Source organism: Trichechus manatus, unplaced genomic scaffold, assembly GCF_000243295.1.
Source record: "Trichechus manatus latirostris isolate Lorelei unplaced genomic scaffold, TriManLat1.0 scaffold00014, whole genome shotgun sequence".
Lineage (NCBI taxonomy): Eukaryota > Metazoa > Chordata > Mammalia > Sirenia > Trichechidae > Trichechus > Trichechus manatus.
Window position 1 is genome coordinate 17,638,402 of NW_004443950.1, and position 25,056 is coordinate 17,663,457.

General features: G+C 52.4%; 1 protein-coding gene across 1 annotated transcript in view; it reads right to left on the reverse strand.

Moving 5' to 3' along the window:
• NKD1 (NKD inhibitor of WNT signaling pathway 1) overlaps positions 1 to 25,056 on the reverse strand; it is a 99,617-nt gene that overhangs the window by 1,329 nt on the left and 73,232 nt on the right. The window contains exons 5-9 of the mRNA XM_004371597.1: positions 14,688 to 14,794; positions 11,583 to 11,678; positions 2,574 to 2,721; positions 1,990 to 2,074; positions 509 to 636 (exon numbers count right to left, since the gene is read on the reverse strand). Coding sequence (XP_004371654.1) covers positions 509 to 636; positions 1,990 to 2,074; positions 2,574 to 2,721; positions 11,583 to 11,678; positions 14,688 to 14,794 — 564 coding nt within the window. The remainder of the gene's footprint in view (positions 1 to 508; positions 637 to 1,989; positions 2,075 to 2,573; positions 2,722 to 11,582; positions 11,679 to 14,687; positions 14,795 to 25,056) is intronic.

Sequence of the window (25,056 nt, forward strand, 5' to 3'; positions counted from 1 at the left end):
AGAGAGAGACTTATAACTGTCTAAGATCATTGGAACAAGAAAAAATCTGTGAGTATATTCCTTAAATGTGTAGCGGGAACCCAGAGAAAATTAAACAGAAGGAAGGGAAGAGGGGTATGGGGGAGAAAGTGAGTGAGCTACGTCTTCATCTATCTTAGCAAGAGGTCACCAGGTGGAGAGCTGACGGAGACAGAGCAGCCTAAGCTTAGGGACACCGAGGTCCCCTAGAGAAACCGTGAAGAGAGGCCCAAGTGGTCACCTTGGGGAGCAGGACTGGGGGTAGGCTGGGACAGGACAGCCCTGGAATACTATTTGATTTCGTCCAACTTTGTGCATGCATTATTTTAATTTAAAAAATGCTTTTTATGTCACTTCCTCCAAGAAGACTCTCTGACCTGTCCAATAAAGTCTATGCGCCCCGCCCCCACCGTGACCACGCCCACACGTCCCGCCTCCTTGTTCAGCCACGCCCCGCTCACTGCCTGGGAAGATGCAGGAACTCCCTTACCCGGCCCAAACTGGGACGTGTAGTTTTCTATCCCAGCGAGATCTAAGTAGTGGTTTCTCCTCTCGATGTTCTCATCAACGCAGTGGTGGTAGCAGCCAGGCTGCTCCAGGCGGCTGTCGCCCTGGAACCTACGCAGGGAAAGAAAAGAGCTGGTGAGCGCTGGCCACTGGGTGAGGGCAGCCCCACAGGCTATGGACAAGCCCCTCTGGACCCTTCATTAATTTCCTCTGGGCCTTGGGAACGGGGTGGGGGGCGGAGTAGTCATCTCTGCTTGTTCTCTGTGCCTCAGTTTCCTCCCCTAGCAACGGCAATAAGGACCACTGGCCAGTCTCCATGGGGCTTCTGGGAGGGATGACTCACAGCAAATGTGAGGGGTTACTGGTTGAAATGTAAGGATACTCCGAATCCAGGCTTCAAACCCTTTGTGCCCACTGCAGGCGGGCAGCCTCACCCCCAGCCAGGTTCCCCAGGGGGTGTGGGCAGCAGGAGCCCCCCAAACTTGTTGCAGTTGAGGCTGGCCAACTCCATAGCCTGCCTCAAGGCCAGAATGGGTCTCACCAATGTGGCGGGAGGAAGCGGGGGGCAGAGGTGCTGCCAGTGGCCTCCTTCCCCCCTTGCAGGACACTGGGCTCCCTGCCCCACCCATTCAAGGCCCTCCAGGATCCCCCCACCTCCACCTCCCTGCCCTACCCCCACCACCCCAGCACACAGCCACCTCTCCGGCTGGCCTGGACACCTCCATTCTTGTCCATTTCCCCACGCCCCACAAGAGGTCCCCCCACACCTGTATTCACACCACATCCCTGCTTCAACCCTCTCTCTTACCGTATCCTGGTGCTTCTCAAATGCCAGTCATTCCCTTAGCATTTCCACAATGTGTTCACATGTCCTCACGCTGCTTATACGACATCAGTGTTACCTATTCCGTGTGTTTCTTTAAATAGTCTCTCTTTCCTTTCCTCCCTCCCCTCCTTCCTTCCTTCCTTCCAGTTAAAGAAATAACAGCAACAGGTGGTACTGTTATCTGCAGCTTCACAATCCTTTATCCAAAATTCTGAAATCCACAAGCCCGAAAACCGAACGATTTTTCGTAACTCGTTGGGCAGCAAAGGCGGCCCTAAATGGGTGTGGAGGTGGTTACCGTCTTTAGTTCACTCAGCGTGAGTATTAAGTCTCCCTGCAGAAATATCAGTGTGTTAGATGCTGAGGTGCTGCCCAGACCCCACACATAACATGTGGGAAGTACACCAGGAGCCCCTTTCTAAAACCCCAAAAGTTCTGAATTCTGACACATAACTGATTCAAAGCATTTTCGTTATTTTTTCAAAACAGAGTTTGATTTTCGAGTCTGTGACCCTGACATTTGTTGGTCCCCTGAAGAGAACCTCCTGCTCCAGAATCCCTTAGATATAGGGACCCAGCTGGCACCCAGTACCTGCTCATGTGCACTGGGCTGCTGCCTCTGCCTGGGCCCACCGTACCTGAGTGGGGCTCGCTGCTTCTTCTCCCAGCTTCGCAGCTCCTCGGTGGGCTTGGTCTCCACTCTGGGCCGCGTGCTCTGCAGGTCTGAACCCCCTGAGAAGCCCGAGAAACACCCCGTGAACAGTTTGTTCCTGTGCCCGCCAGCCTCCTGGCCCTGGGAGGTTTTCTAAGTGGCCCAACACTTGAAATGTGGGCCACCGCAGCTTCACCGTGGTGGTGTGGGAAGGGTTCTCTGAGCTGGGACCGAATAGAGGGGCCTCACAGCCACCTGTCCCCCTGATCTCCTCCCCCAGACTCCTCAGCCCTCATCACCACACAAGCCTGTCCTGTAGCTCAGTAGGCCTCCTGGCTGCCTGCTGTGTCCATTCCTCCCTCCACAGCTTCCGCTCATGCAGGTCTTTCCATCCGGAATCCCTTCCCTCCTCTTTCCTATCCAAATCCCCTCAAGAACCAGCTCCCAGGAAAGCCCCCAGGACTCCCTTCGGCTCCTCCCAGGCAGGGCTGTGATTCTTCCTGAGAGGGGAGTGGAGTGTCTAAGAGTCTTGCCCCCTGCAGCCATGCTCGCCCTGTGGTGGCCCCTCACCAGCAGGATTGATAAGGATGCCCTTCTTGCTCTGGCTCCCATCAGGGGCTACCGTGAGCTTCACCCGCAGCGTCTTGCTCGATGTTGGGGAGTGGTTGACGGAGGAATCCACCACCTCGTAGATGGTGTGCAGCAAGCTGGTGATGTCCTGGGTGGGAAGGGAAGCAGAAACCCATGTGTGGCTTCAGCCACAGTGCATTTCAAACACAGGGAGCTGAGGGCCTGGTTTACCCTGACGTGTTGAAACTGCTCTGGATCCCCCAAAGCAGAGCTTAAGGCAAACACTGGTACGTGGGAGGTTCACTTGGGAGAGGATCCTAGGAACCAGGGGTGAGGGAGCAGGGAAAGTGAAGGAGAATGTGCTGGTAAAAAATGAGCATCATCTCATTTACATAAAATGACCAGAACAGGCAAATATATAGAGACCAAAGTTTATTAGTGGTTACCAGGGTGACAATGGAGAGGGGAGCCATTGTTTGGGAAGCAGTGAGTTTATGGTGAAGGGAAATTTGGCACTGACTGGGGTCATGATTGCACAACCAATTAATGTAGTTCATATCACAAAGCTACATACCTGAAAAATGTTGAGGTGGCAAATATTCTGTTATATATATTTCACCAAAAAAGGAGAGAGGCAGCTGCTGATGCACAACCAAACACCTCACAAGATTTGTTTTCTTGACTTGGAGATTTAGGGTCATGGTTTCAAGGGGCATCTCAATCAACTACCTCATATTGTTTCTCAATACTTCTGTTCTACCTCCTAGTTCATTGCATAGTGACTGGGGTCTTAAAAGCTAGCAAGCGGCCATCCAAGATACAATTGGTCTCCATGCACCTGAAGCAACAGAGGAAGAAGGAGAATCAGGAATCGGAAGAGGAAATTGAATATGTGTCTGGTTGCCTCCATGAACAATGGCCTTCTTTGCCATGAGATCAGAAGAACTGGATGGTGCCCAGCTACCATCACTGAACATTTTGATGAAAGATTCTATAGAGGAATCTTGATTAAAAGGGGGAAAATGCAGAACAGAATTTCAAATTCTCAGTGGAATCCAGACTTTCTGGAGCCATGAAGGCTGGATAGGCCCCTGAAAGTATTACCCTGTGATAATCCTTAAACCTTAAATCAACATTATTCCCTGAAGTATTGTTTGAACCAAAAAATTGCTTATTTTAATTAGTAAAGTATGTCAGCATTGAGCATTATGCCTCTTTTTTAATGTGATTTAGGTGAAAATTCACATAGCAAATTAGTTTCTCATTAAACAGTTAATACGCAAATTGTTTTATGACATTGGTTGCCAACCGCGTGGTGTGACGACACTCTCCCCTTCTCTACCCCAGGTTCCCTGTTTCCATTTGTACAGTTTTCCTGGCCCTTCCTGCCTTCTCACCTTTGCTTTTGGCCTGGTGTGCCCATTAGTCTCACATACATGATTGAACTAAGAAGCACATTCCTCATGTATGTTATTGTTGGCCCTATAGACCTATCTAATCTTTGGCTCAAGGGTAAACCTCAGGAGTGACTTCAGTACTGAGTTAAAAGGGTGCCCAAGGACTATACTCTCGGGGTTTCTCCAGTCTCTGTCAAACTAGCAGGCATGGTTTTTTAGTTTTTTAATTTGAATTTTGTTCTACATTTTTCTCCTGCTTTGTCTGGGACCCTCTATTGTGATCCCTGTCAGAGCAGTCAGTAGTGGTAACCAGGCACCATCTAGTTGTTCTGGGCTCAGTCTGGTAGCGGTTGTGGTAGTTGTGGTCCATTAGCCCTTTGGACTCATCTTTCCCTTGTGTCTTTGGGCTTCTTCATTCTCCTTTGCTCCAGTGGGGATGGGAACAGTAGATGCATCTTAGATGGCCGCTCGCAGGCTTTTAAGACCCCAGTCACTACTCACCACAGTTGAATGTAGAACATTTTCTTTATAGACTATGTTATGCCAGTTGAGCTACATGTCCTCCAAGACCAGGGTCCCTAGCCCTCAACCCAGTAGCGAGGTCTCTCAGGGCGTTTGGATGTGTCTGTGAACCTTCCATGACCTTGCCCCGGTCAAGTTGTGCTGACTTCCCCAGTATTGTGTACTGTCTTACCCTTCACCCAAGTTACCATTTATCTACTATCATTATCTATATAAGACCAAATTAACAACAGCAGCTTGAAAGGTTGGATGGAAAGCTTAGAGTGAATTTAAGATAATGGTGGTAGAATAATGTGAAAAAGGATAGCAAGAATGATAGTACAACTTGAAGAATGTAACCAATGTCACTGAATTATACATGTAGAAATAGTTGAAATGGTGTATCTTTGGCTGTGCATACATTCACCAAAATTTTAAAAAAAGAACTACTGAATGCATGAGTTATTGCTGTGGGCATCTGGAGCTCAGTCCCCCTGGGGCACTCTGAGGAACAGTGTGGAACACACCTGGGAACAGTCTTATCCTTCACTGGTTCAGGGTTGCCCCCAGGGCTGCTCTACCCACTGCATTTCTAGGCTTCCCTGCAAGGGCTAAGGGAACTCCCAGGCACCAGAGAAAGCCCTTATGGTGAACACTGTCCACCCCAGGAACAGGTGAACTTAGAGGTGGGTCCAGGGAACACCTAGGAGGGCATCAACAGCATCTGCTTCAGGTGTGGTGAGCACATTCTGAACAAAAAAAATGGAAAACTACACGTGTGTCCTTAAAAGATAAATTATTCTGTGAGAACTTGACCAAATCACACCTTCTCTCTGGGCCTCAAGTACCTGTCAACCAGAACAGAGTCTCCAAACCATGCTCCATGGAATCCTGAAGCTGCTCTGAGGTGCCTCAGAGACTCCTGATTTGAGGGGGTGGCGTGGACCAGCCTCCCCTCACTAGACCTATGTTCTGGGCATCTGCTAAGGTAGTCTGTCTGATGAAAGGCTTCCTGCTTTAAAAGATGTTGGGAACCTCTGGAGAAGCCATTTTCTAACTCTCTATGGATCAGGCCCACAGATGTTCAATTAGCTGCCCAGTGATTCTTCATGAATGCAGAACAGACTTGGCCCCCTTTACCATCCCCTCTGCCATCTTGAGTCTCTTCCTCCTTAGCAGAGGAGTATCAGCCCTTTAGATAGGGCAGCAGAGGCTGGCAAGTGCTGCCAAGGCCAGGCAGGTATGAAGATGGGTGTTACGGATTGAACTGTGTCCCTGAAAAAATTATGTTAAAGTCCTAACACCTGCACCCGTAAAACCAAACCAAACCGGTTGCCATCGAGTCGATTTCAACTCATAGCAAGCCTACAGGACGGAGCAGAACTGTCCCATAGGGTTTCCAAGGAGGAGCTGGTGGATTTGAACTGCCCACCTTTTGTTTAGCAGCTGAGCTCTTGAAGTAAGGGTTTTTTTGTTATGTTAATGAGTCATACGGGAGTAGGGTGGTTCCTAAACCTAATCCCTTCTGAATGGTGTCTTATAAAAAGAGCAGACTAGACACAGGCGTGCACACACACAGAGAAAGAGACGATGTGAGGAACCATCTACAAGCCAAGGAACGCCAAGGAACGCCTGGGGCTACCAACAAGGCAGGGCCCTACCCTAGAGAGGATGCCCTGGTTTGAACTTCTAGCCTCCCAAACCATGAGACAACAAATTTCTGTTCTTTAAAGCCACCCATTTGTGGTATTTTTGTTACAGAAGCACTGGATAACTATGACAATGGGTGAGGAAGGGTGAGGGCCAACTAGGGGTACTTGCCTTGTGGCAATGTGGGCTGACAGTCACCTCACAGAAGCCAGAAATCCAGAATTGTCCATTAAATCTTCTCAGGGCCAGATTGGGATTGTGGGGTCCACCAGTTAACATAGCCAGGCTCTAGCTTCTTGCTTGCCACTCACTCGGGGACCCCGGCTCTTCTGGAAAGGCCTGCAGAGGGTCCTCCACTCCTGTCTTTTCCTTTCCTGGACAGAGCTTCTCGGTACAGCCACATGCGCCTGCTCTCTCTCACCATCTTGGGAAGCCCATGAAGGAGGCACCGTTAGCTCCATTTTACAGAGGAGGAAACTGAATTCTGACAACATGTTCCACCAAGTGTCGCACACTTTGGAAGGCCTGGGGCTCTGGGTGAGAGCCCAGCAGGTCCTGGCTGACTCAGGGTCTGGGGATAGGTATGCTTTGGTGATCCCAGCATGAAAACCAACCTCACAGGGTACACAGGGCCTGGCACACAAGGGTTGGTGCCCACAGATATTTGCTGCATGAATGAGGGCCTGAAGGATGAACAGGTACTTTCTTCCGAGTTGGAAAATCAGCCTCAATGCTGGCTCTGGGTTGGGGATGCTGTGAGAGGTGTGAGCCCGCTCCCGCACACAGGAACGTGCGTGCCAACGGCCAGAAAGCATGGAGGGGAAGAGCATTCAGAGCCAGGTTGGAGAAGTGGCTTCGGGACTAAAAATAGACCAGAGGGAACACCAGGCTGGGTCCTCCAGTGACTTGACACCAACCTCCTCACTCCTCGTTGGAAGAAGAAAAGTTTCTGGGAGCGCTCTCTGCCGGGCCAGGCTGGGCACCTTCCTTGCAAACCCTCAGTCCCTTGTTTCCTCTGGAGGACAGAATGTGGCATCAGAAAACCCATCTGCCACAGGTTTCTGCTGAGTCTCCCAGGTGGGGGACAAACCCTTTTATCGTCAGCACCTTCTGAGCCAAAAGGAATCCAGAATGCAGCCACAAGGAGCTGTGTCATCTCAGCTGCTGCACATTTAAGAAGAGAGGGAGTCACCGCCACCACACTCCCGAGGGCCAGCCTGCCTCAGCAGCCAGCGGTGGTTCAGTGGTAGAATTCGCGCCTTCCATGCGGGAGACCTGGGTTTGATTCCCAGCCAATGCACCTCACATGCAGCCACCACTCGTCTGTCAGTGGACGCTTTCATGTTGCTGTGATGCTGAACAGGTTTCAGTAGAGCTTCCGGACTAAGACGAAGAAGAAAGGCTTGGCCAGCTACTTCAGAAATCAGCCAGTGGAAAAACACCATGGATCACTATGATCCCATCCACAACTGATCATGGGGATGGTGCTGGACTGGAAAGTATTGCTTTTGGTTGTGTATGGGGTCACTATGAGTCGGGGCGACTCAACAGCAGCTAGCAACTAACAAACCTGTGACGCATTTCCCTGTTAAGGTAATTATGCCATACTGGAGAAGCCAGCACAACTGGACCAAGGCAAGGTCATGGAAGCTCCATAGACACATCCAAACTCCCTGAGGGACCAAATGACTGGGCTGAGGGCTGGGGAGCATGGTCTTGGGGAACATCTAGCTCAACTGGCATAACATAGTTTATAAAGAAAATGTTCTACAGCCTACTTTGGTAAGTAGCATCTGGGGTCTTAAACACTTGTGAGCGGCCATCTAAGATACTCCACTGGTCTCACCCCGTATGGAGCAAGGGAGAATGCAGAAAACCAAAGACAAAAGAGAAAGATTAGTCCAAAGGACTAATGGACCACAATTACCACGGCCTCCACCAGACTGAGTCTAGTACAACTAGATGGTGCCCGGCTACCACCACTGACTGCTCTGACAGGGATCACAATAGAGGGTCCCGGACAGAGCTGGAGAAAAATGTAGAACAAAATTCTAACTCACACACACAAAAAAGACCAGACTTACTGGTCTGACAGAGACTGGAGAAACCTTGAGAGCGTGGCCCCCGGCTACCCTTTAGGTCAGTACTGAAGTCACTCCTGAGGTTCACCCTTCATCCAAAGATTAGACAGCCCCATAAAATAAAACAAGACTAAACAGGCACAGCAGTCCAGCAGCAAGGACGAGAAGGCAGGAGGGGACAGGACAGCTGGTAATGGGGAACCCAAGGTTGAGAAGAGGAGAGTGTTGACATGTCGTGGGGTTGGCAACCAACGGCACAAAACAATACGTGTACTGACTTTAATGAGAAACTAGTTTGCTCTGTAAACCTTCATCTAAAGGAAAAAAAAAAAAAAATTATGCCACAGCTGCCATTTCCCAAACAGGGTAGAACAGTGGCTCCTTGATCTAGAACAACTCTAACCTCTCACACAAAATGGGCATGCCTCCATTAGCAGATGTGACCCTGTAAGAAGTCCACGAGACCTGCAACGGCCCTATTTTACAGGGAGGGAAACTGAGGCCCGGAGCAAAGCACAGAGCTGGCACAGAGGGAGTGCTCAACAGGGTTGGATAAGCGAATGTCTAAGGCTCTTGCTGTCTGCTCCACACCATCTGTAACTGAATGGCCCCAAGCCCCTTATCTACATAGTTGCTGGCATCTAGCTTCACTGGAGTGGACTTCATATGTCAATTAAACCATTCTCTGCCTCCAGGGAGGAGGCCCCAAACCAGGATGGGCCTCCACAGTTTCCAAAGCGCCAGGCCCTTCTGGGGGCTTTGACTGCCCAGAATCCACACCTTATCTTTCTGATGACGGTTCCCCGACTTCATGTTGTGAGCCACCCCTCACTCTCAGTCTCCGTGGTTTGTGGGTCAAATAACTTTTCCCCGGCTCCAGAATGGGCACATGACCCAGGCTCAGCCAATTAAAGCATCGCAAACCCAGGGCAAAAATGACTGGCTCAGAGCCAGGCACATGACACAGTCAGAGCCAATGAGCTTGGGTTCTGGGATTTTCGTTGACACTCTCACTTTGAGGGTTTTGGAGAGGATGGGATACAGGTTAGAACTGCCAGCCATCAAATTGCTACCACCAAAGGGAGAGCCTGCCTGATAATAAAGGGACACAGCAAACAGCCGTGGAGAAGCCCAAGTTTGGAAGATAATGGGCCTTGTGAAGTCAGTGCCCCCAGACAGAATTCCAGCTACAGGAACCACTATATTCCCGTGTTTTTACTCACAGGGATAAGTAAGCTGGGATTCTGTCAGTTACATCACAAAGAGTCCTGAATGAAATAAAAGCCAGTCACAGCTTCCTCTCCAACCAGTTCTAACATCTCTAAACCTCAGTCTGAGGAGGCGGTGGCCTTTTTGAGCCAGGTCTCCCCTCTGGCAGAGGCGTATCTAGGGTATAGCTGGTATGGCAGGTATTGCACTGGCCCTGGGCACGTGGCGGTACTGAGCCGTTTAGCACAGCCAGTGGCGTATCTACGGAAAATGGCGCCTCTGGCAAGCACCGAAATTGTGCCCCTGGGCAAACATCTGACACCCCTCTGTTAGAGAACTTTATCTGCTCAAAAATACAAGCCAAGCTCGTTAATCTTTTAATTAACACATGACTATGCTTGAGGAACGACGTCGGGCCGACCAGGTTAGTAGAAAGTGCTCAGTGGCACCACGTGCCCAGGGCTGGTGTAGTACCCTAGATAGGTCACCCCCTCTGACAGCGCAGAGGCCAGCTTCTCCTGCATTATCCACAGAGAAGACATACTATACTCTGAAGCAGGATGGGGAGATAAGACAGAAAAGCTTCAACGGCTGTCTCCAAGAACAGCCCTGGAGCCCTCACACACCAGACGGGAGGCCAGGCTTGGGGCCCAGCCATGCCGACCTCAGAGCCTCGGATCTGCCACAGAACACACACCCACAATGAGGGCAGCCTGGGGAGGGACAGGAAGTCAGGGAGCGATGAGGAGAGAGAAAAGAAGGTGGTAAACGGACGATGCCAAGGCCCAGGGCCAAAGGGAGGCAGAGACTCAGCAAATAATGCAACCAGGCCACACCCCTACTTAAAACACCCTTCAGTGGTTTCCGGTAGAACCTGGGATCAAATCCAGGGTCCCAGGCAGCAGCTGCGCCAGCCTCCTTCAGCTCCGTAAACCCCTGAAGCACTCCGGCTCCCCAGGGCCCTGCATTCTCTCCACACACTTCACACCTCAGCTCAGGAGTTGCCTCCTCCAAGAGGCCTCCCTCCCTGGCTGCTCCCGCCAATCTCTGCCTCACCACACTGTTTATTTCCCCCACTGAACACATCTCAGCTTATGATTACCTCGTGGCTGTTCAGGGTGGCCTCCCTCATCGGACTGTCAGGGCCGTGGTTGTTTAGGGTGACCTCCCTCATCGGACTGTCAGGGCCGTGGTTGTTTAGGGTGGCCTCCCTCATCGGACTGTCAGGGCCGTGGTTGTTTAGGGTGACCTCCGTCATTGGACTGTCAGGGCCGTGGCTGTTCAGGGTGACCTCCCTCATCGGACTGTCAGGGCCGTGGTTGTTCAGGGTGGCCTCCCTCATCGGACTGTCAGGGACGTGGTTGTTTAGGGTGGCCTCCCTCATTGGACTGTCAGGGCCATGGCTGTTCAGGGTGGCCTCACTCATCAGATTGTCAGAGCCACGAGGCTAGGAACTGTGTCTGCTGTGTTCCCTTCTGTGTCCTCCATGCCCAGTACTGGGCTTGGGCACCTGGTAGGTGCTCAACACACAGAGACCAGGCATGGAGAAAGGTGAGGAGGGTGCAGGGGGAGAGGGGTGTGGGAGGAGAATGAGGGGGAGAGACACACAGGCAGAGGGACAGGCTGTGAGGTGGCCACGAACAGAGAGGCTGGAGGCCTTCAGGGACGTGCAGAACAGTGGGCACTTAGAGTGGGGAGTTCATTCCTGTATCGAGGGAGGGAGGCTGTATGGCCCTTGTGTGGCCCCCACTCTGCAGTTCCAGGGCAGAATGGCTGAGGTGGAGAAGTGGCCTGGGGTGGTTCCAGCCTTGCCCCTAGGGTTCCGGGACCCAAGAGAGAAGGGAGCTGGGCAGGACTCCATGGGGCCTGGGGTCCCTCTCTGGGGAGGCCTCAGGGCTCTGTGCCTGCCCCCTGCCCTTCCCTGGTGGGAGCAGTGCCCCCAGCCGCCCCTTCCTCTGTCACTTCCCCTCATCCTCAGCACCTCTGGGATGTCCCTCCATCTCCCTGTCGGCTCCCTACCCAGCCAGTGCCCGCTACAGCTATCCCTTAAAGGAGGATTCTGGGACCAGGATCGACTTTAGGGAGGAGAGGCAGTGGTGCCCGAGGAACGTGGGGCCCAGTCCCTGTGCCCGAGGGCGTGGCGAGTGGCAGGCGGCTGGGCAGGCACTCACCTCGCGGGTGACCTTGCCATTGTTGTCAAAGTCATAAAGGGTGAAGGTCCACTCTTGTCGGCTGTCCTCCTCCACAGACACGTCACACTGCAGCTCCTGGGACACAAACAGATGGACATGCATGGTCACCTACTGGCTGGGGTGGTGGGTGCCTAGCCCAGAGGTGGGGGCAGGGGCAGCCCTTCTCCTCTGCCCTCCCCAGACCCTGTGTGAAAGAGGAGCAGAATGAGAAAGACAAGAGGCCAGAGCCTGGGCGAGAGGCCCGGCCTGGGGAGTGAGGGTGCCAGACACAAGAGAAGGTGGAGCTGACAGGGGCACTGTGGCCTCCCGAAGGTTGAACTCGGACCAAGGGCTAGATGCTAGTGGAAGACAAGAGGGAACAGCTCCTTGGGAAGCCTGGGCCAGACTCCCTGGATGGGCCGCCTGAACAGGAAGGCAGGAGAGGATGGGCACTACAGCCAAAGCTCTAGAGTCAGCCCGGGTCCCAGCCCCTGCTGGGTCCTCTACAGCTATATGACCTTGGGCATGTCACTGTTCTCTGTGCCTCAGTCTCCCCGTATAAATTATGGAAAATGGCCGTATCTGTCCCATAAGGTTGCTGAGAGGATTAAATATCCTGTCTCATGTCCCCTCAGCCCACCTCAGAGTTTCTCTGCAGCTGTGGTAAACAGTTCTAGGCCTCCCACCTCAAGCTTCTGCTTCTCTACCCAAGAGCAGCCTGAAGATCCGGGATTTAATGCCCCTAGAGGTAGCCCAGAATGGGCGAGGGACAGGAGTCGGTGGGTAAATGCCCCAGCCACTCATCCCCCACAGGACAATCTGCGAGGATCCTATAGGGCTCCTCAGAGGGTCCCCAGGAGGGAATGAGCCCCAGTTGTCCTTGGCAGTGACCTATCCATTAACCCTCCCTTACTGGCTTTCCTCCTTCCCTGCTCCGTTGCTTCTGCTTCCTGGCATCATCTCCAGTACACTACCTGCTCCCATGTCCTTGTCTCTGGGCCTGCTTTGGGGAACTGGAGACAAGGAGTGGGTAGACTGCCTGGCCTAGTGTCTGGCACATAGAAAAGTCCAATTAATGGTAGTAGCCATTACTGTCTTCGCTTATCATTATTAGTAGAACAATAATTTTATTATCCTTATTCATAGGCACCCTGGTGGTGCAGTGCTTAAGAGCTACGGCTGTTAACCAAAAGGTCGGCAGTTCGAATCCGCCAGCCACTCCTTGGAAACCCTATGGGGCAGTTCTACTCTGTCCTGTAGGGTCGCTATGAGTCGGAATTGACTCCACAGCAATGGGTTTGGTTTGGTTCTTTGGTTATTCATAGCGACCAGAGAGGTTTAACCATAGAGAATCTAATCTGGGAGTTGTGAGCTCCCGTCACTGAAGGCATGTATGCAGAGGCCGGCTGAGCACCAGACAGAGTTCTAGAAAGGATGGCTGTTTGAGTAAAGAAGCTCTGCAGATGGTCTTTAAGATCCCCAAGCTTCCCTGAAAACAAGAACAGATGCTCCGGACCATTCTGTTCCACGCCTTGCTCTGCCTGCCTCCCCTTCCTGTCCATAGGGCTGGTGCCCTGGCTGGCCAGGCGTGAGGACAGGCTCAGGCCCCAGAGAGGGGAAGGTGCCTGGCCTCTGAATGCTGGCAGGAGTGTGCCGGAGCACGGCGTCCCTGCCCCTGGCTTCTGCAGCTTGGAGCTGCTTCCCTCCAGCAGTCCTCAGGCCGGCCCACGCTGAGTTCAAAGCCGGCCTTCCCTCAGTTGTAATATGCCCATCTGATACCTGCCAAGTGTCCGCTCTGCTCTCAGAGGCACCATTTTATGCCTACACACACATACACACTCAGGACAGTTACTACTTCCCTCTCTCTGGCCCCTCCGCTTGGCTCCACAAGCTCCCTCTGGCTTGAAGTCCAGACACAAAAATTGAGTAACTGCCCCCACCTCTCCCACCTCCGTCACGTGTGCATCATCTCAGCTGAGTCCTTCTCAGGGACCATTGCTGAGTCCCAAGCAGTCCGCCAGCCCCTCTCCAGAAAGACCCCCTCAGGTTTCCAGGGAAGCGAGGGGCCTGGGTCTGGGCCTTCCTTTGGCTGCTCGGCTCTGCCCCCAGAAGACCCTGCAGGGACCCAGTGGGCTCAGGATACCGGGGAGGGGGCTCCTGGAAGAAGCTGGCAACCTTCGGCCCTTCATTAGCTGTTGGCTGGCCTGTCGCCCCTCAGCTCCTGCATCCAGGGCCCCTGGCGACCATTTTGCCCCCTTTCCATGTCATCGCTCACCACGCACCCCCATCCCTTGTGGGCCTAAAGTGGCCTCCTTACCCTAAATGTCCCCCTGCACATCATCCTCTCACAGCCCCTACCCCTATACAGCAAGACTCAACTTGGATACCCACCGTCCCCAACCTCTGCTTGCAGCCACAGTTCCCTCCCTTGGATAATGAACCAAAGCCCGAAACCAAGCCAGTTCACCATTGAGTTGATTCCGACTCACAGCAACCCTACAGAGCAGAGGAGTACTGCCCCGCAGGGCTTCCAAGGAGTGGCTGGTGGATTCGAACTGCTGACATTTTGGTTAGCAGCTGAGCTCTTAACCACTGTGCCACCAGGGCTCAAAGGGGCTTAATACACTGTTGGGGTTGGTGGGGCAGTGGAGGACAGACTAAATACACCCCTGTACCCCAGGTCATCCCTCTCACTGACCACACAGGGAAACCGAGGCCCAGGTAGGGTCAGAGAACTGCCCAAGGCCCGCTGCCTCCTGATCATCCTGCCCCCACCAGAAAGCCCCATGTGGCTCCCAGAGCAGCCTCAGGTGCTGGAAGGGCAGGTTACCACGGGGAAACTGAGGCCCAGAGAGGAAGGTCGTCACACAATGGGCTAACAGCAGCGCTGGGGCCACAGCCACGTTTCCCTTTGCCCACTCCCATGCCCTTCCCCCAGGCCACCAGGCCACAGCTCAGCAGGGTCCCCAGCAAGTGGAGAGGCCAGGGGCCAGGCTGAGGGTCACAGAGGGACCCTCACATCTGGATGGGCCTCAGCTTCCTTCCTCCCAAAGCACCACCCTGAGGAGAGAAAACCAGGGCCCAGCGCCAGGAAAGGAAACTCACTTCAAACTTGAGCTGCTTCTTGGAGCCCGGGCAGGGCTCACCCGCTTTCTCTGTCCTCTTCTCATCTGCACTGCCTGGCCCGTCGGTCTTCTCGGGCGGCAGGGCCACTGTGGGGACAAGTGAGAAGGCATGAGGAGGTGATCCCTGTGTGCAAGTGCACGGCAGGAGGGGCTCTCACGGCCAGATGCAGCTGTGTTCGCCTGTGGCTCTTGTCCCCAGGCCTGGTGTGGAGGACATTCTCGCCTGGGTGCTGGCATCTGTTCCTGCCCGTCCATCTGCTGAGGTCTAGATCTCTCTGGCCACTCATCCTGCCAGGGGCTGCCTCAGGGGACACCCTCCCAGGTCGTGTCCACACTGGCCACTCAGGCCTCGCTCTTTGCACCCACTTCCCCGCTCAGAGAAGCAGCCTTCAGCCCAGGTGCCCTCGAGAGGTGCACAGCCACACAGAGCAGTGTCGGGCCGCTGGGCAGGTGGGTGAAGGCAGGTTGTGGACCACACAGGAGAGCTTGGGAAGCATGGCCCATTTTCTGCAGTCTGTCTTCCACGCTGACACTCCGGCCTGCTCAAAGACACCGCTGGGGGGTTGGAAGCTGCAGCAACTGGGCTCAACTGGGCTGATGAAGGGCACGGGCGTACATGCCCGTACATGCGCACAGATATACACCTATACACACACACACACACACACACACACACACACACACACACACACACAATGGTATGCGTGAGAGTTGGTTCACTCTGCTCCAATACAGCCCTTTCATTCAGCGTCTGCCCACCCAGGGAGTCCTTGACCTCTGCCAAAAGTCTCGGGCCTCCGTGCGTCCTTCCAGGAGCAGTGGGAGGTGACTGAAAGCGCCTCATTAACCGACACTATTTTCCTGAGACCCTCCCAAGAGGTCCCAGGAGGCCGGCTCGGGTAGCACCCGCCTCCCTTCACCTAGGGTGCCAGCCTACAAAATTTCATCAAATCTTGACATTTCCCAGAAGACTCATTTGCCCCTTCTGCCCATTTGTCTCTGCCTGACAAAGGGGACTCGGGTTTGCCCGAGGCCTGGCTTTTCCAGAACCTGTTTATAGCGATTGTCTCAGTAGACTCCGTCAGCGGTGACTTCTATTGTCCTCTTTGACAGGTGAGATCCTGCCGTAGGGACCTTCTCCGACACTCACCCGAGGGGGTCGAGGCCACCCAGGGGGCCATGCAAGGAGCCGAGACCCCTGGGCAGCAGCCTCAACCAGAGATCAAGGCACTGCCAGAACTTTCTGGAAAGCCAGGAGCTTGGAGAAATGAGGCCACCAGGCCAAGAAACTAGGTGGGGGGCTGTGCACCTCCCCACTCCCATCCCCACCACACCCACACACCCCAGCTTTGCAGATGAGGACCCAGAAGTGGCCCTCAGTCCCTCAATTCTCCCGCTGGACCCTTGTCCTGTGGGCCCCAGGGCTCTTTCCCAGCGTTGTCTAAAGCACTTCCCACAGTGCCCCTCACCTTGGCAGCCACCGCGGGTAAGACCAGGCAATGCCCTGCAGAGCGCTACTCAACTCTCGCGGTTCACAGTCTCACTCAGTCCTCACTGCAACCCTGTGAGGCAGTTACTGTATTTTAAATTAGCGTATCTACACTCATCATTGTTCTTGTTAGCTGCCTTCGAGTTGGCCCCGACTCATGGTATGGAAGCGCCACTGAAACACGGTCGGCATCATAGCAACACGCAAGCCTCCACCGATGGATGGGTGGGGGCTCTGCATGAGGCCCACTGGCCGGGAATTGAACCCGGGTCTCCCACATGGAAGGTGAGAATTCTACAGCTGAACCATCAGTGCCTCTTAACTATTAACTCCATTTTCCAAATAGGAAAACTGAGGTACGGAGAGGTGAAGTGCTTTGCTAGTGAATGATGGAGCTGGGATTTGAACCCAAGCAGTGGGGTTCGAGTGAGAAATGCTTAGTCCACTGATGGCTTGGCTCAGGAGACCTGGTGCCTCTCTCAGCCTGCTCTGAGGGAGACAAGCCAGTCTGGGGAGTGTGAGTCTACCTGTTCTGACCCTCCCTGCACTATGTATGATCCTGGCAGGTCCCGCAGCTTCTCTAGACATCTTGGTTTAAAGTGAGGATGATAATAGTCACCTCCTCAGAGGGTGCTTGTGTGGATCTACAAGAGATGACTATGAAGGGCTGAGAGACCAGAGCCCAGGGGTGTTGGCCGTGAGCAGCTGACAGGGGAATGATGCCCCCACCCCTATTTACTCTGATGAATCAAGACAGTTGGTAGCTAAGTGTTATGGATTGAATTGTGTCCCCCATAACTGTGGATGTAACGTAATGTAACTACTTCCACGATGCCATCTAACGTAATGTAATCAGTCAGCTGAGGTCACACCAGTGTGGAGTGGATCCTAAACCTAGTCCCTTCTGAGTTACGTAAAGAGCAGCACAGACACTGAGACAGGCACCCGCACACACTGGGGAAGACAGATGTCATGGGAGGATCGGCTATAAGCCGAGGAACTGGGAAATGCCCGGGGCTACCAACAAGGAGGGAATCAACACGACTGAGACCGTGGTTTGGACTTTTAGCCTCCAGAATTGTGAGAACATAAATTCCGGTTCTCTAATGCCACCCACTTGTGCTATTTCTGTTACAGTGACACCAAGTTTTCTCAAAAGTGAGGCTTTTGCAATACAAATGGATACACAAGCATCGTCTCAAATACACGCAGACTGTAGTGGAGAGCGGGGTCGGGTGGGGAAGGAGCTGAAGCTAACGGAAATTCTGGGTCACCAGTGCAGACAAGCGGGGACAGGAAGGCCACAGCAGCCGTACCTGATGGACCCGGCCCGGCAACTCCACTCTCTGCGCCCTCACCAGCCCGGCTGGTGCCCATTCCTTCTCTTCACCCCGAGCACTCAGTGGGATGCAGGGCACCTCCATCCTTCACTGCCCCCCATGCCCAGGCCACAACTCCCCAGTGCTGTCAGGAGCCTAGCTCGAGGCCCCAACCCCGATCACAGACGCCAGCTCCTCCCCTGGAATTGGGAGAGTGGGTTAACAGAATGAGGCTAACCGGAAACAAACCTTAGAAAAATCCGACTCCTCGAAAGACCTTGAGGTTGGGGGCACCTGGCATCCTCACTGTTGGGAGTGGTTGTCAGGGGAAGCCACTGATACTGACTACTTCTGATGTGATCGAGAAAGCAAAGTCCTGCCCTCCCTGCTCCCCCCCAAGCAAACAGCTCAATGGCAGGGGGTGTCCCATCCAGTCCCCAAATCCCTCTTGAAGGTGGACTCCGAGTCCCAGAGAAGGCAGGTGGGTGATTAGCCAGCAGCCCAAGGAGAGCCAAGCACATGGCTGGGCCACCCCTGACTCCTCCATCCCAATCCGTGCCCTGCTGGACCAGGACTGCCACTGTAGGCCGACCAGGTTAGCAGTGAGCACTGCTGTTATCCCCGTTGGAAAGATGATATAATGAGGCAGAAAGGTCAAGAGGCTTGTCTGAATGAGTCAGGGAGCTGGGTGTCTCCCCATTCCCAGCTCTAAGTGAAGCTCTCAGTCTAGAAGGTTCCAGCATTCTCTACAGGTGCAGCAGAGCTCGGCGGGAGACTGCGACAGTAGGGAGGGCACATTAAGGCTCAGACAGCTGGGTTCACTTCCTGAATCCACCACAGACTGGCCCGGACAGCCTTGGACAAAGTGATCAGCTTCTCTAGACCTCAGTCCACTCATCTGCAAAATGCGGATAAAAGGGTTCTCCCTCATGGGACGGTTAGAGGGACGCAGCGAGAAGCGTGCTTACTTAGCACAGTGGCCGGCACACAGTAAGCGCTCAATAAACGCTGGCGTTGCAAAGGACAGCACAGATCCAAACAATCCTCCTCACCCCAAAACTGTCCCACTAGAGAAATCACAGTGACACCGTGGCCCGAAACATGCTCCATTCACCCCCCACAGGGAAAAAAAAGAAAACGGAAAGAAGAAAGAAAACAAAGCGCAGCTCCATCTTCAAAGCTGCTGCCTCCCTCGGCAGAGGTCCTGGCTGGAGATGCAAGCCGGCCAGGCTTATCAAAACCAAACTTCAAGTTCAAAGGGAAGTTATCAGAAAACCACCTTCAGGTTCAATGTTGCCTTTCAAGTTCCACTTGATAAAACCCAAAGAAAAGAAACCTCTGTCTCTGCTTGCTGCTTCTCGGGAGCACCTCCCTCCCTCCCCCCAGATCCTGTTCTCCCTCAGGTCCTCCCTGGCCTCCCTTCCTTCCTTTCTCAACCCCGCACCCTCTTCATACATCTTATCCAAAGACCAGCAGGGTCTACACTGTCCTCTTCACCAGCAGGTCCCTCCTTCTGCCCCAGCTCAGAAAACCACCCAGGCACCCACACTGCTCTGTGGCCAGTGAGCCCACCAGGGCGCCCGTCCCAGCACAGATGGGCAGTAGGACTGTGACCCACCCTGCTCTGAGATCCTGGGGGCCAGGAATGGGGATACTCAGCTCCCCTGCTGTCCCCAACAAAAAAGGCTTTTTGTTCTCTTGCTGTCTCCTGCCCAATGGCCAGAAGAGGAGACAGAGAACCAGTCAGAAACTACGCAGACAGAAGTAGAGACTCAGGGACCATCCTTCTACAGCCACCCCTGAAACCAAACTGCCATCAGCCCCCAGCCATCCCTGGGCAGGACACATTGCCCTCCAGCCATCCAGCTTCAGACAGCAAAGCTCACGGACGGCCAGAAGAGGTGAAGGTGCCTGCAGCAGGCTGCCCAGGTCAACCTGGCTGGGAGTAACGAGACTCTGTTGAGAAAGGCTTTGGAAGCAGAGTCCCAGCCCATTCTCTGCCCCTTACTCCTGCTCAGCCCAGCCATTTTTTCCCCAGTGATTATTTTGGGAGGGCATAATTTCAGGGGAACTGGGACTGCTCTTTCAATTGGAAGTCACAGTCAGAACAGAAGATGCTGCTAACTTGAAGGAAGGAAGGAGAAAAGGTGGAAGATGAAGGAAGGGAACAGCAGGAACGAATGGAGTTAGGAGGAAAGCAAAATCTTTCAGCTGCCTATGAAGCGCCTTTGGATGACTTAGGGCAGAGGCTGGCCAACTACAACCCAACGGCCGAATGCGGCCAACCACCTGTTTTTGTAAATAAGGTTTTACTAGGACACAGCCACGCACATACGTATTGCCTATGACTGCTTTCGTTCTGCAATGGCAGAACTGAGTAGTTGCAACAGAGACCCTACGGCCCAAGAAGCCTAAAATGTTGACTATCTGGCCCTTTACAGAAAACTGTGTGGACTGCTGCTTTAGGCAAATGCAGCAACCTCCCCCCACTCCCCAAAACAAAACAAAACAAACAAAACCGAGGGTGCATGTTTGATAAGCAAGGCATAGGCTGGATTTCAGCTGTCACTCGCCTGCTCAACTGGAAACCCTTGTGCAGTACACAACCTGCCCAACCATCCACAGTGGCCCTGGAAGAAAGAAAATGTCAACTCTGCTTCCTGAAAACCCACTGTCAGCCCAAAGGATTCTGGGGGCGTTGTGTGGAGCTCCTTCTTTGGGAAGCCGCCCCCCTGCCCCTCCTCACAGCGCAGCCACGAGGAGCGGACTCAGTATTTACCAAATGACAGCTCTCTCCCACATTAGCTCGCAAGCTGGCATCTCTCCACCCCCAGCAACTGCCAGATTAAATGCATTACTTGACCATCTTCACCCGCTCCCTTTGATGTCCCCTTCTCAAGCTTCAAAATACCTTTTGGAGGGAGATCAGACAGCATTAAACAGAATTACTAATTAATTAAGCAAAGTTAAATTTTAAACACTGTTGTGTTAGCCAAAAGCCTGAACAGAACAGACTTTTTTCCTCCGCTGAGATCAAAGACAGGCTCTTCCCTCTCCCCTCCCCCAGTTAACAAAAAAAAGGGTAGGGGGAGAAAGAAGAGCACGCTTGGGCATCCACTGGGGAGAGTGAGGAAATACCTGAGTGGTGGCCGCTTTGATCACGGGTCTAGTGTCCCACCCCCAGGCTGGGCCCAACGGGAGGCATCAGCGGCTCGTTTGGGACTGCATGCTGGGAGAGCCACGGTCACTTTCTCCGGACTGTTTACTCTGGCAAACAGCAGTGACCCAGGCAGCAGGATGGCACAGCCCACCCAGCCCGAGCTGCTGACAGCTGGCGCCACCCAAACAGCATGAAAAGAAGAAGAGCTGTGAAATAAAGCAGACCCAGCCGCCCGCAGCCCCCCTCTTATGCGGCCTGGCAATGGGATGAGCACCTCGGGGCTCTTCCCCCGGGGTCATCTGGGAGTCAGGGACCTGTGTGCACTGAAGGCACCGTTCAAGTGATGGACATCGGAGATTTGTGTACTGCTTCCGACATTTCCAGACAGATGGCAGAAAAGTGTCCTGAGGAGGGGCACCTTTTTCGAGTTTGCACAAATGCACTGTGGAGCTAGCAGGGTGCTGTCTACTCTCATTCCGTCTAGCTCTTTACCCTGCACCATCCTACTGGGATCTTCTGATCGCTACACATGCGCCTGCCACATCTGCCCAGCTAAACACCTGTTGCTGTCAAGTCAATTCAGACTCATGGCAACCTCACGTGTTGCAGAGTAGAACTGCTCCATAGGGTTTTCTTGGCTGTAGTCTTTACAAAAGCAGGTCTCCATGCCTGAGTGGGTTCAAACGGTGGTTTCTTCCATGGTGCTGCTGAGTGGGTTCGAACCACCAATCTTTAGGTTAGTAAAAAGCAAACCCACTGCTGTCGAGTCAGTTCTGATTCCTAGCAACCCTACAGGACACAGCAGAACTGCCCCGTAGGGTTTCCAAGGCAGTAAATCTTTACAGAAGCAGATTGCCATATTTTTCTCCTGTGGAGTGTCTGGTGGGTTCGAACCGCCGACCGTTTGGTTAGCAGCCTAGCTCAAACTATTTGCACCACCCAGGGATCTATCTGCTCAGCTAGACTGCAACTATTCTTGAGCGCTGGGGCCCAGGTTGCTACTGCTCCAGAACTGTCCACAGTGCCTAGTACATTCCATACACGCTCAGAGCAGGCATTCCGTGGCAGTCTTCTGAAATGCACCAAGTCCTACAGGTAGGATAAGGCTGGCTGCATAGCAAACACGCATTAAGTTCTGGCTTGATTGAGGTTGGCAACTGGCGTGGGAAGACAGGGTGGTTGCAAAGGGGTAGGACTACTCCTGAATCCCATACTTAGGCTAAAATCCAAACCCTGGATGATATCAGCAAATGCCAGCTAATCTTAACACAATCCAGAAAGGCCTGGTTGATGTTAAACTTTGGAAGAGACTGAAATTTGTTTGAAACACTGTTATGACTAAATCAGCCCCACTAAAGACCAGAAATTACTAATACTTCCAGTGCATGGCAGACACCTCTCTTAGCCCAGTTACCTGGCAAATTCTTCCTGGTAGATACAATGTAAGATTTAACACAAGCCAGAGCTTCCTTGCTGGAGTTTGGACACTCGCCCTAATGTATCCAGTCATTTCTCAATTGTCCACGTACAGATTATCTGCTGCAAATATTTTAGTCTCAGGGTGGCTTGTCAGGATGTTTCTGAGTTCCCAACCCTCCAACAGCAGCTGTTAGAGGGAATGCAGATGAACTTTAATATTAGCCTATGCCAAATATAATTAGACGGGTAAATCTGCTGCCAGTAAAAAGAGAAAGATATCATATGTACATTCCAGGCCAAATGGTTTCTTGCATAATCTGCACCAGGCTCTCATTGGGGGTTCTGGAAAGGTGAGGAGATGCACGAATCTGTTTGTAAACGCAGGCACGCACATGAGCGGGCTGCTCTGGAGATGCTGGTGAAGTTAGTAATTGTCAGCGCACATTTGGAAGATGACAGTATGCTCATCTGTTACATGCGTTATTTCATTAAATCCTCGCAACTCCACGAGAGGTGTGTTACTATTCTTATTTTACAGCAGAGGAAACTAAGCTTACAAAGCAAAACTGACCAAGTCATCTTCCTCCTTAAACCCCTCCAACCAGGTGCTATCAACTCGATTCCAAATAATGGCAATCCCATCTGTGTCAGGGTAGAACTGTGCTCCACAGGGCTTTCAGTGGTTGATTTTTTGGAAGTAGATCACCAGGCCTTTCTTCCAAGGTATCTCTGGGTGGACTCGAACTACCAACCTTTTGGTTAGCAGCTGAGCACATGAACCATTTGCACCACCCAAAAACCAAACCAAATGCATTGCCTTTGAGTCGATTATGACTCATGGTGACCCCATGTGTTACAGAGTAGAACTGCTCCATAGGGTTTTCTTGGCTGTTGCCATCAGTGGGAATTGACTCGATTACCAAGGCTTTCTTCCACAGCACTGCTGGGCGGGTTCAAACTGCTAACCTTTAGGTTAATAGTCAAGCACAAGCCGTTTGCACTATCCGGGGCTCGTTAAAATCCTCCAGTAGCTCCCTTTCCTCTAAGACTGAGCCTGAAGGCTTCCATGTGGTTCTCTGAGGCCAATCATAGCACTGGCTGCTGCCGCCTCTCTGCCCCATCTCTTCATGGAACTTCTTTCCATTTTTTGACCCTGCTGTGCTCTCACACTGTTATCCCTGCCAAGAACACTCTTTCTGTTTCTCGAACCCCTGCTCATCCTTCAGGCTTTAATTTAAGCTTCACTCTCTCTGGGAAGCAAGCCTTCATGCCGTGAGGGGCTAGGTTAGGTGTCTCTGCTAAAACCAAAAACCATTTGTCCTCAAGTCGATTCCAACTCATGGGGACGCCATGTGTGCTGGAGTGGAACTATTCTCCATAGGGTTTTCACTGGCTGATTTTTTGGAAGCAAATCACCAGGCGTTTCTTCTAAGGCACCTCTGGATGGACTCGAACCACCAATCTTGCAATTAGCAGCTGTGTCCCTGCTAGGTGTGCCTGTATTACCCCATTATTATCATTACTCACTTAATTGACTGAATCTTTCTACTGTAGTCCCAACATATAATACACTGAGTCGGAATTAACAGCAACAGGGTTTTTTTTTTTTTTTTTTTTTTCGGGTCACACAATAGGTGCATAATAACAATTTTCTAAAAAATGAAACAACAGTAAGTAGCAGAACTGGGATTCAAACCCAGGTGTGGAAACAGAACCAAAGTGCCAGGTTCCTGGCTCCCGGGCACTGCTCTCCCCACCCTGACACACCACAATAGTTGACACCTGTCCCTGCCTGTCCAGCAACCATTCCCAGTCTTCTGAGAAGAGCATCTGGTTTTCTCTTAAGGAGCCACTCCTCCCCCACTCTCAATCCATGTGGTTTGTGGAGGGCAGATCCCACACCAGCTTCAGGCATGGACCCAGGCCCCAGGCCTGACCCAGCTCACTTCATCCCAACAGCCACTGTGGCAGGTCCTAGGTCAGTACCAAAGGAGACTTTACTGTGAAGCTATATTCTCTTTCCGTTCTCAACTCCGCATACTTCCCCGTGTGTCAGGTGGTATGGGCTGAATACAGGCATTTCTGGGACTGCGCTAAGGGGAAGTTGAGTGAGGGATATATTTATTTAGGTTGAGCAGAATATATACATGCTGTACACAGTCATAAAAAAATGATGTATTCTTTTTCTTTAAAAAGAAACCCTGAAATTGTACAAGCCTAAATCCACTCTGGTCAGTAAAGTGAGAGTCAATTTTCTGCAAGAAATATTGGGACTGGGGCGCTGTCTTTCTCCTGAGATAGCTGAGCTCACAGCACGTGAGAGCCCAGAGCTGGGGGTAACCATCTTTGTCACCTTGGAGGGGGGCTAACAGCGGGCGGGCAGAGAGAGAGACGATGGTGGGGAAGGAGAGGTAGCGAGAGAGAGATGAAGAGAGTGTGTGTGTATGTGTGAGTGTGTATGAGTGTGTGCGCATGAGAGAGGATGTATGGGAGTGTGGAGTGTGTGTGTCTGTGAGAGACAGTATGTGTGTGTTAGTGTGAATGAGTGTGTGTGTATGAGTATGTGTGTGCATGAGAGTATGTATGGGCGTGTGGAGTACGACAGAAGCGTGTGAGAGAGTATATGTTAGTGTGAATGAGTACGTATGTGACTGTGTGTATGTGTATAGGAGTGTGTGTACATGGGAGAAGGAGAGTGTGAGAGTGTGTGTGTGTGAGTGTGTGTATTGATGACAGGACTTGAGCTCCGGGATCCAGTGAGGCCTTTTTGAGCAAGATCTATCCTGGGATTTTTTCATTCCATGAGCCAAAAATTTAAGCAAGTTTGAATTGAGTTTCCAAAAACCCCCAAAGGATCCTGACTTAACTAATCCATCACTTTGAGCTCCTGCTTTTCAGGAAAAACAACCACAAGAACAAAACCAAAATAGTAATTTACCCAGTGCAGTACTCTCTAGGGTGG